At 40.8% G+C, this 10,501-nt stretch overlaps 1 protein-coding gene across 1 annotated transcript; it reads left to right on the forward strand.

The window, feature by feature from the left end:
• The first annotated feature begins 465 nt into the window (after nucleotides 1–465).
• dnajb4 (DnaJ heat shock protein family (Hsp40) member B4) lies at nucleotides 466–6,709 on the forward strand. Its single transcript, XM_082513697.1, has 3 exons — nucleotides 466–957; nucleotides 3,053–3,633; nucleotides 5,715–6,709. Exons 1-3 carry the CDS (start codon nucleotides 747–749, stop codon nucleotides 5,943–5,945), a joined length of 1,023 nt encoding a protein of 340 aa, XP_082369823.1. The 5' UTR covers nucleotides 466–746; the 3' UTR covers nucleotides 5,946–6,709.
• The last annotated feature ends 3,792 nt before the right edge of the window (nucleotides 6,710–10,501 follow it).

Raw genomic sequence — 10,501 nt, forward strand, 5'->3', positions numbered from 1 at the left:
CTTTCGAGATCGAATTCAAACACAATAAACATATAATAATTGATTTTCACTTCATGGGTACCGCACTGAATAGCTGTAAGAATTTACGACTTGGTTTTACAGTAAGCAGAGTGCATCTCAAAATTACAAATCGGGTATTGGTTTGACTGTAGTTTGATATTTTCGGCTTTTGGACTCCTGTCTCGTTGTTTTTGTATCAGGACAAACATTTATGTGATTCGATGCCCTATTTTTCGTAAATTGTGGAGGTATACAATTTTAATTTTTTTTAATTATTATTTTTTTAATCTCCAGTCAAAAAATAATTGTCCCACCTGTTCATCTTGAAGCGTGTTTCGCAGTTTTTGTTTTTCTTGAAAAAAAAAATTTGATACAAGAGACAAGACATTCTCTAATGCGTCATAATTTTGGAAGCTCAAGCTCAAGCGCACCGGAACCAGAATTATTTATTGCGTCTGACTTGACTTTGGCGCTGTGGATACAGGGGAGGGAGCCGTGTCTATTTAAAGAGGGTCATCCAGTCACGGATAAATAACAGAGGGTCCACGGCGTTGACTAACCCCCTCTAAATGGTCTTCATCCTCCACTGTGTGTCTGTCTGCGGATACTTATTGTTTATTAGTCAGCTGTGACAACCATCCGCCGACCCGCGTCAGGCCAGTCTACCTGCTCTGCTCCAGGAGCTCTAGCCCCCTTTTTATTTGTTAATTTATTATTTTTCTTATAGGGGGATAAGTGGGTTAAAAATGGGCAAAGATTACTATAAAACGCTGGGTATCTCTAAAGGAGCCACGGATGAGGATATAAAAAAAGCTTACAAAAAACAGGCGCTGAAATGGCATCCGGACAAAAACAAGTCTGCAGCCGCCGAGGAGAAATTTAAGGAAATCGCCGAAGCATATGAAGTCCTCAGTGATCCGAAGAAAAGGGAAATTTATGATCAGTATGGAGAGGAAGGTAACGTATTTTTTTTTTTAATTACACGCTATTGTGTGTTTCGGGTTAAAACACCGTTATGAACGCGCTGTGAAGCTGGATGGCTGCATGTAAAACACAACTGGCTTCAATTCAAGTCGCACACTGTAACCAGCACAGCAGCAGGCCCACAGCACAGCTGTTCGGCAGATCATCTGCATACATTTCTGTGCATTTTATCATGAGGCTCAGTCCATATGTGGCACGGCACTTACAGTAATAAGCTCCAATTTTAAGAGAAACCGGGGGTAATATCGATTCACACCAACAGCCATTCTGTACAAAATGTTACAGTAGCAGAGGTACATGCAGCTACATGGAGATTTTCAGTCCAGACTGCTATTTTCGGGATCTTTGGTTGGTGTGAGGAAGGAAAAATAGACCATCCATCATCTCCACAACCACATATTTAAAATTTATGGAGGCATATTATGATTTTTACAATTTTACTCACACCAAAACATTTTTCTCCTCTTAATGTAACTGGATACACGAGGAACCTTTCTCAGAAATGCACAGTTTAAGGCATGGAAAGTGTAAAGCAAGAAAATGCATGCAGGAAAAAGGTAAAATGACATCATGAGCATGGAAATTTGAACCATATGGCTTCTGTAAGAGCTCCCTCAAACCATGCAAACAATTCCCTGAGTTGGGAGTTGATCTCAATCAAAAAAAATCCGCTGATTACTAGTGGTGAGATCCATTTATAAGAGTAAAAGGGAAAACCAAACAAATTTTCCAGTTTTGTAACAGGGGACATGCTCTTATATGTGATACCTCTACCAGAAAGCGTATCCCATCATCCCATCATGTCCACAAAGGTGGCGTGGTTCAACTTTAGCAGTTGTACTCAGTTTGGCCCTGTGATGGAGATACATGAAAAACTTTTACCTGAACAGTTTGAGAAGGAAGCGATGTAAAGAAAGAATGAGCATAACATGGCTCCATCACAGAATCTAACTGCAGCATTACAATTACCCTCTACATGAGTCATCTCCTCTAATATCTCAAATATATCTTTCCTGATATTGATATTAAAAATACTTTGTAAGACTCAGAATTTGTCCATCTATGTCTGAAGTGGCTTGACTTCTCAGCATTTTATGTCATTTTCTTGCACTAATCCAATTTTCCTTCTCGTGACACCAGTACTATCCCCTCCACTCAGAGTACCAACCAGTATCAGCTGCTAGTTGAATAACAGCCACAGTCTGGTGTTGCCATGTTGGCATTTTTCCCACATCATGTTTCTCCAGTGCAACAATATTATTGTTGTGATGTCATAGCTTTGAGACTGGCGAAGGAGACTGGAAAACTTTGATAATGGAAGAATTTGTACTTCAGGACTTTCTGCCAGAAAGCCTTTGTTTGTTAACCTAACCCTGAACATGACAATGTAGAAACTGTGACTGAACTGTGACTGAAAAATAGTAATGATTTAAATTTAAAAATTTTTTAAAAAAAGGCTAAAAACAATGCTATTTACACTGACTTTTTGGTTCGGGGTAGTAAGTAGCACTGCTAGTCCTCACCATCAAAAGGAGGCAGCTGAGCTGGTTGGGGGATCTGACTAGGATGCCTCCTGGCCACCTCCCCGGTGAGGTCCTGCTGAGAGGAGGCCCAGGGGCAGATCCAGGAAATGCGCTCTCAGCTGGCTTGGGAATTTCTCACCAGAAGAACTGGAAGAGGTGTTTGAGAACAGGGAGTCTCTCTGACACTTTCCCCTCCCTCATCTGATGTCCCAAAGTTTTTCCCTTAAGGAAAACTTTCTTTACTCCCATATTTTTCTGTTTTTATTTTGGAATGATGGTTGAGGAACATCATTAATAAGATGTAGGTAATCTCTGAGGTAATGTGGCATTTTAACACTTAAAAACCACAGTACTCACTCAAGAATGATGTAAAGTGTGAAATAAAGAAACTGGGACCATCGTGGTTTGATGTTTTAGCTCTAAGATCATTCAGCAGAACTCTGATAAACTGGGCTGTACTTTGAAGTCAGAGTTTATCAGTCATGCTGTAAGTGCTCTCGCTGAGCTGAGCACTCATGTCATTAATCATTTCTGTTGCCCAAAAGGTCTCAAGGGAGGAAGTGGGCCCGCTGGTGACGGACAAGGCACCACTTTCACCTACACCTTCCATGGAGACCCTCACGCCACCTTCGCCACTTTCTTCGGAGGCTCCAACCCCTTCGAGATGTTCTTCGGACGTAAAGCGAACGGGCGAGACGACGAGGACATGGAGGTGGACGGAAACGACCCCTTCGGCTCCTTCACCAGCTTCAACCTGAACGGCTTCCCCCGTGACGGCCACGTGGGCCTCGGGGGGCAGCAGCGGCGGAAGCAGGACCCGCCCATCATCCACGAACTGAGGGTCACCCTGGAGGAGGTGTTCCACGGCTGCACCAAGAGGATGAAAATCTCCCGCAAAAGGCTAAATCCAGATGGCAGGACCATGCGCACTGAGGATAAGATTCTCACTATCGAGATTAAGCGGGGCTGGAAGGAGGGAACCAAGATCACGTTCCCCCGGGAGGGAGACGAGTCTCCAAATACTATTCCCGCTGACATTGTTTTCGTCATCAAGGACAAACCACACCCCCACTTTAGGCGGGAGGGCTCCAACATTGTGTATCCAGTGCGTGTGAGCTTACGACAGGTGAGGCCTTTTCTATTTTGGCACCTGCTTTGTCTGAGTGTAGAGGTATTAATAGAGTCTGATAGATGAATAAGTCACACACAGAACAAGTTCATATTTAGCTGTGAGTGCAGCTTTAATGCTCTGCAGCTTAAACGCTGGTCACAATCAATAAACTGTAGGTACTCTGCTTCAGCTGTTTCCCTGGAAAGCACGGGCTTAAATGAATCAGTATAGTACCAGACCAAACTCACACACACACACCTTGAATGCACACTTATGTAATCTCATCGGCGCAGAGAAGTAGGAGCTGTATCGCAGGGAGAGCGGAGAGGCGACGGCCACCCACGTGCACACGGTGCAAGATGTACTTACTTATGTGGTTCCTCCCCCTCAGCACACAGTGAGAGATATAACCTCCACATCTCTGAATTTATGACCACTACCAGCAGATCAGCTGTGCATGCTATAATTAAGCTGCCTTTCAATCAGTTTCCAATCACAATGAGACTCTTGTTAAGAAGAAAATGTGGGCAACTATGACCCAATTAAAAATAAAAAAGCACACAGACAGAATGATACCTGAAGCCATTTAGTCTTTCAACATGGAAATTATGACCACCTGTAATCACTTGATGCTGATCAAACTTCCTTCTCTTGATGAAGACTAATCCGGAGAGTTCAAGTGGTTCAGGGCTCTGAAAATAGCCTTTAAGATTGTTTTGTGGAAGCAGAATTAAACTAAATTTTAAAGTCTGTTGAAGATTAATCAGAAATCTAAAAGACAGATGTAGCTTCTATCTTGGATAATATGCTATAGTGCCTTAAACCTGCATTCTTGCTGATGACCAGCAGGGGGAGACTCCTCTAGTTGCAATGAAAGAAGTCAGGCTGTATAAAAATCTGTGGGGAAATGATCCTTCTTCTTACTTGATTCATGATCTCTTTGAACAGTTTCCTGGTAAGCTTATGTTCTCAGTTTCAAGTTGGATCTCACATTGAATGCAACATGTTGTTTGTTTTGTCAGTTATGCTCCTCGTTAGTGTCAGGAAGGAAAACCAAGCTGAGGATACTTTAGGTTTGAAAAGCTGCTGCCGGTCACACCCGGCTTCAACGCTAAGATGGCATCAGCTCGAGGCTCCAAAACAAACACTCGAAAATATTAAGTTGATATCATGTTAAAAAAATATACAGTTTAGTTAATATGGTCACATTGTACTGGTAGCAGATGTTAGACTTGAGGAGCTTTTGTTTATCAGCTCATCTCTTTTCACTCTGGGTGTATTTGCTCTTTTTGTCTGCTTTTGTGCAGCTTTGGTTGCAGAATCTCTCTCTCGATCCACCTACGCTCGTGTTTTGAGTTAGATTAGATAGAACGGTAAAGTATTTGATTAATAGCTCTAGTGTAATGTGAGATTCTACGCATGTATCGCAAAGTAAGCACGGCTTTATCTGATCAGATAAAGCTGCAGTTAAATTGCTTTTTCTTTTACTTTTTAACTTGCATAACAAAGGCATGAACACATATTTTGACATTTGTTGTGTAATTATGTTTTTCCACTGACCTATACTGTGAATATTTGCATGTATCTCATGCCTCTGGTTTAGTCTGCAGAAAAGATTCAAACACAGAGAGGAAACCATTTTGGACTTTCAGGGAATTAAGGGGAAACTGTAATTATTGCTGGCATTGATAGCAGGAAAAACATATCAGATGGGCAAATAAGATAAATCCTGAAACTGTAGAGATCCAGCCAAAGGAAACACAGGGATTAAATACACACAAGCAGGGAAGGGTAATAAGAAACGGGTGAACACAATCACACAACAAGCAGGGTGGGAAAACAACAGAGCAGAGAAGAACAAACGCACGAGGATCAAACCTGTAGAATAAAGTAAGAAGGAAACTGAAAGTGGGACAAAGGAAGAGAAAACCTTTAATAATAATAATAAAATAATGATAAAAGGAACCATAGATGATGCACCGACATAGCCGGTGAGCAGATTGCTGTGTTATTTCTGCCATTTTTGCAGTCGTCAGTGTGTGGGTTGCTGTTCTCCCGCCGATCCTCACCTTACCCTCATATTCTTGTCTTCACAGTCGCTGTGCGGATGCTCCGTCACCGTGTCGACGATAGACGGGAAGACGTGCAACATGAAGATCACGGACGTCGTCAAGCCCGGCATGAGAAAAACTGTAGCCGGACAGGGTCTCCCGTTCCCCAAAAACCCCGAGCAGAGAGGAGACCTGGTGGTGGAGTTTGATGTGAACTTTCCCGAGTCTTTGCCGACAAATGCCAGAGATGTCCTGAAACGGCATTTACCTGCTTAGGAAGAAATAAACGAGGGAGACAGAGCCACATGACACACACACACTTACACACACACATGCACAAGGACAGTTCTGACAGTTCCCAGATGGACCCCCCCTTCCCAAATGGTGAATGTGCAATTTCTATTTTTGAGCTATGTGGTGTTTTTATAAATGCCATGCATGCTGCCAAGTTGATACAAGTGCGAGCGATATCTGAACGTGCACATTTCATGTTTGTGGGCCTTTGCCACTTTTTCGTTAGTTGGAAATGTTTTGGTGTGAATGAGTCTACAGCTGCAAAAGCAAAAAACAAACTTTAGTGTCAAACAGCTCGTTGTCTTACTTTAGACTCGTCAGGCTTCACGTTTGCTTTGCCGCGAGCAGTGAACTTTGATTTGGAGGTTCTTTGGAGGTGGTCGAATGAACTCAGCAGGTGCAATGTGTGCATTTTAGAAACTTACCTGTGAAAATACCTTGACTTGAATTTTAAAATAAATATTTACACACAAACTGACTCGAGCTGTTTCAGCCACGGAGAGGCTCAGAAACGCGTCCTCCTCCGGGATATAAACAGTCATCGCTTTAAAAAGACAAAAAAAAAAAGTTAATACCGCTTAGGATTATTTATAGTCTGTGTAGCATTATTATTACACAACATGGGTTCTTTGCAGCCCAGGGGGGAATGAAATGAACCTATATTTTGATAGTCAAATGTGAATAATTTGCTGTTGTAAAAAATGTTTCTGATGTGCGAAATTAAAATTAAAAATACCTTGACTGAAGTTAATGTGTAAAGTTACTCACAGTACAAATATGAATGTGTAATTATAGCTGTCTGTTAGCTCCCCTGCTGTTGACGCATGCAGGAGAGCTGACATTTTCCCACCAGGGGACGCCACATCTTTATGACTCAGGGGCCCACAGCCAGGATGGTCTGTGTTAGCGCCAGATTTGCTGCGGTTTAGTCATTTTCACTAAATTTCCCATTTTTATTTAGTTTTACATCAGTGATTTTTATTGATTTTAACTCAGTGAGTTTAGTGTCTGTTTCAGTGCTACTTTTACTGGTTTGGGTAATATCAGGAGTTCAGAAGAGCATAACAATAAATAGACATATAAAAAAAAAAAACCCTCAAACTGGCTGTGTTGGCAGATAATAATATCCTGCTATTAAACTATAATTATCTATCTATCTACACATAGAAGCAGTGAATGATGAAGACTACGATGAACTTAGATTTTGGGGGAATGACTTACCCAGAGTGATAGGTAACAACAGTTGCTTCTCTAAAATTACTGCAGGTATCTTTCCTCCTTGGCATTGTGTTAATGCACACGTGAAAACTGCCAAAACTTCAGCTTTGTCACAGATACTGATTGAATTGATCAGATGCATTTAGTGCTAGTTACCCTCTTAATTCCTATGGAAGCAGTAAGAGGATAGTTCGTTTTGCACACACTGCTTCTGCATTTTTCCTCAGTTTTTATTAAATGATTAATGACACGGTGTAATATGTCAATGTTGTTCATCCAGGCTTGTATTCCCACAACTTTAAGCTTTGCTAAGGAACGACTGATTTTTGTCACGTTCTGACATATAAAAGATTGAATTTTGAATAAGGTTGTACTTTCTTTTTACATAACTTGATCCGTCCATCCATCTTAAATCGTCCATCAGCATGTGTAGAGATTCATGCAGATGATGCGTCACTATCATGCACAGAGAGTGGAGAGTAAACACACATGCTCTGGGTAGTGTGGGAGCTCACCAGCTGCCGATCCTCTCCCTTCAAAATCGCCGTAACTCTGACTAGAAATTGGCATTTGGATTTTTCAATCTAGTATCTGTGAGCATTATGTGAGTAAAAGTATGGCCTCTGAGTTAAAGGTCACGGTGTAAACCTGAAATGATGTCTCCTGGAGCTTTTACCAACCACAGTTTCCCATTTTATGTTGTTTAATGTTGCATTTTTATCCAAAGTGCAGTGAAAGACTCATCATTAAATATTTAAGCTATGGATTAAAATTCATAAATCAATATTTAGTCCCTTTAAGATTGCGCAGATTCGATAACTAACAAGTACGACTGATTTACAAAGGTCTTTACTTTTTCATTATCAGCATTTAAATAGATTCTTCAAAGCCTGTTTTAAAGAGGAGCATTCAAACAGCAACTTCATCCTCATAATTATTTATTCATTAAATAGTTCCCCCAGCGTCTGTACACCCGAGGAGCAGTTTAAACAGATGCGTGCTTCACGCTCAGCCTTCAAGTAACATGTTATTGATGACTTATAAGCAACACGCTGATGGCCGTGTCACACTTGCTGCAGTTTTTCTCAGCTTCTTTGGCTCAGTCCTTGGATGACAGTTGAAATTGTCAAAACAATATGTGAAATTCTTAAAATGTTTTGTTATTTGCGCACAACAAAAAGAGTATTTGTCTTTTCTTGTTGTTTGCACTTGCAAATGTATCAGGTTTAGGCAAGTGGCTAAGTGCAAATGTCCACATGAACAATTATCAGTGCTATTTGGTGTGTCTGGTCAAAATAGATGCTATGAATAACTTAAATCCCGAAACTATGTGAAGATTATTTAATTGTGTAAGTCACCAAATGCAGGATTGTTCCTCAAATAGTTAAAATGTGACAGGCCTCTGCATGGTTCAGTCATAAATGTGCGTATTGTAACATAAATATTCACAATTTTCTCAGTTTTTTTTTGCTCAGTTTACGTTTTCAAAATAATTTATGAAATCCTTTGAAGATTTCGGGTTTTTATGGACAATAGAAAGAGCACGTCTCCATCTTTGTTATCACTTGGACATATTTTAGGAAACATAGGTACAGTTTTTACAACTTGAACAGTTATTGGCTGCAACAGAGTTACACCCTGAAGGAGCTGCTTAGACAAACATTTATAGGGGCAACAGGCTGCCAGTGGAAGAGGAAAAGGAAATGTGGTGCTGCAGCAAAGGAAGGAAAACACAATACAGTGGTGTGAAAAAGTGATTTCTTTTTTCTTTTCTTTTTCTTTTTTTGCATATTTTTCACACTTACAAATGTTAATATTATACAAAGATAACCAGATCAAATGAAACATATCTAATTGATGATTTCAGTTTTCAAGATTAAACAAAGTTATCCTAACCCACGTGGCCCTGTGTGAAGAAGTAGTCCCCCCCCTACACCTGATAACCGGTTGTGCCACCCTTGGCAACAAGAACTGCAGTCTTGTGTTTGTAGTAACTGGCAAAACCTTCACGTCACTCTGGAGAAATTTCTTCTTTGCAGAATTTGTTGTAATTCAGCCACGCTGGGGGGGTTTTCAAGCATGAACAGCCTTCGAGTTTCAGATCATTGTCCTAGTGCAAGTCTGCTTGAGCTTTAGGGCACAAACTGATGGTTGGACATTCTCTTTGAGGATTTTCCAGTAGAGGGCAGCATTTGTGGTTCCATCATTTACAAGAAGTCATTCAGGTCCTGAGGCAGCAGAGCAGCCCCCGACCATCACGCTACCACCACCATGTCTGACTGTTGGTGCGATGTTCTTTGTATGAAACACTGCATTAGCATTATACCAGATGTAATGAGACCCAACGCTTCTAAAAAGTTCAGCTTTTGTCTTGTCAGTCCACAGAGTGTTTTCCCAAAAGTCTTAAGGATCATCAAGATTTTTTTTTTTTTTGGTAAATATTAGAGATGGCACGATACCGCTTTTTTATGTCCGATACCGATACCGATATCATAAATTTGGATATCTGCCGATACCGATATGAATCCGATATAGTGTTTTTTAATCAATAAAACTGTTTTTTTAATATCTTGCTGCATTTTGTATAAGTTCATACTCAAGTTTAAATAAACAACACTAACAGTAATGGACTTCTATACATTTTACATCAGATTAAAACTTTGGGTGTAAGAGTCAGATAATTATTTATTAAAAGCTAGACATTTTAAATGAGAATAAGAAAGAAAAGTATGTCTTTGTGCCCCCTTTTCCCTGTTAATGCCCTATCGGCCCCCCTGGCTAAACTTTGCTAGATCCGCCCCTGCACAGTTACCAGCTGTCAGCTATGTAGAAAAAGATCCTGGTGTAGAAAGTAATATTAAATACATTCTAACAACAGATTATCAAGCTTAAACATGCTGCTGTTGTTCAGCCGCTGGTTTCCTCTTTCTAGTGAAAAGTGGGCGATAAACAAACAAGACTCGCCACAGAAAAGCCGATCAGCTGATCATTAAGCAGTTTCATGATTGAAGTAGCAGCAGGAGAGGGAGGGGGGAGAGGCACTCGCTCCATATATCTGTTGTTAAGCTTAACGCTGGAATGCTTTACAAACATTCAGAGATGAACTTACACACTTGCTTTACTTCTCTCTGGTATCACTTCCTCGGAGATGAAATGCCGGTTTGGTAGCGAGGCTACAAATACACACAGCCGCTCTATCACGTGAGCACACTGCTCCGACATGCTACGGTTATGAGCCGAGTTATGCCATGTCGCAAGTTTTGTGAGGTGCTTTTTTGATATTTAATGGATCGATTACATTTTTTATTTCTCTCCGATAT

The sequence above is a fragment of the Aulonocara stuartgranti genome (genome assembly GCF_965226115.1).
Source record: "Aulonocara stuartgranti genome assembly, chromosome: 18".
NCBI classification, from domain to species: domain Eukaryota; kingdom Metazoa; phylum Chordata; class Actinopteri; order Cichliformes; family Cichlidae; genus Aulonocara; species Aulonocara stuartgranti.

Bases quoted from the DNA above. Each gene is read 5' to 3' on its own strand.
- dnajb4 (XM_082513697.1), top strand. From the start codon at position 747: ATGGGCAAAGATTACTATAAAACGCTGGGTATCTCTAAAGGAGCCACG. The intron at 958-3,052 runs GTAACGTATTTT...GTTGCCCAAAAG, and splicing joins TGATCAGTATGGAGAGGAAG to GTCTCAAGGGAGGAAGTGGG. The intron at 3,634-5,714 runs GTGAGGCCTTTT...TTGTCTTCACAG, and splicing joins TGCGTGTGAGCTTACGACAG to TCGCTGTGCGGATGCTCCGT.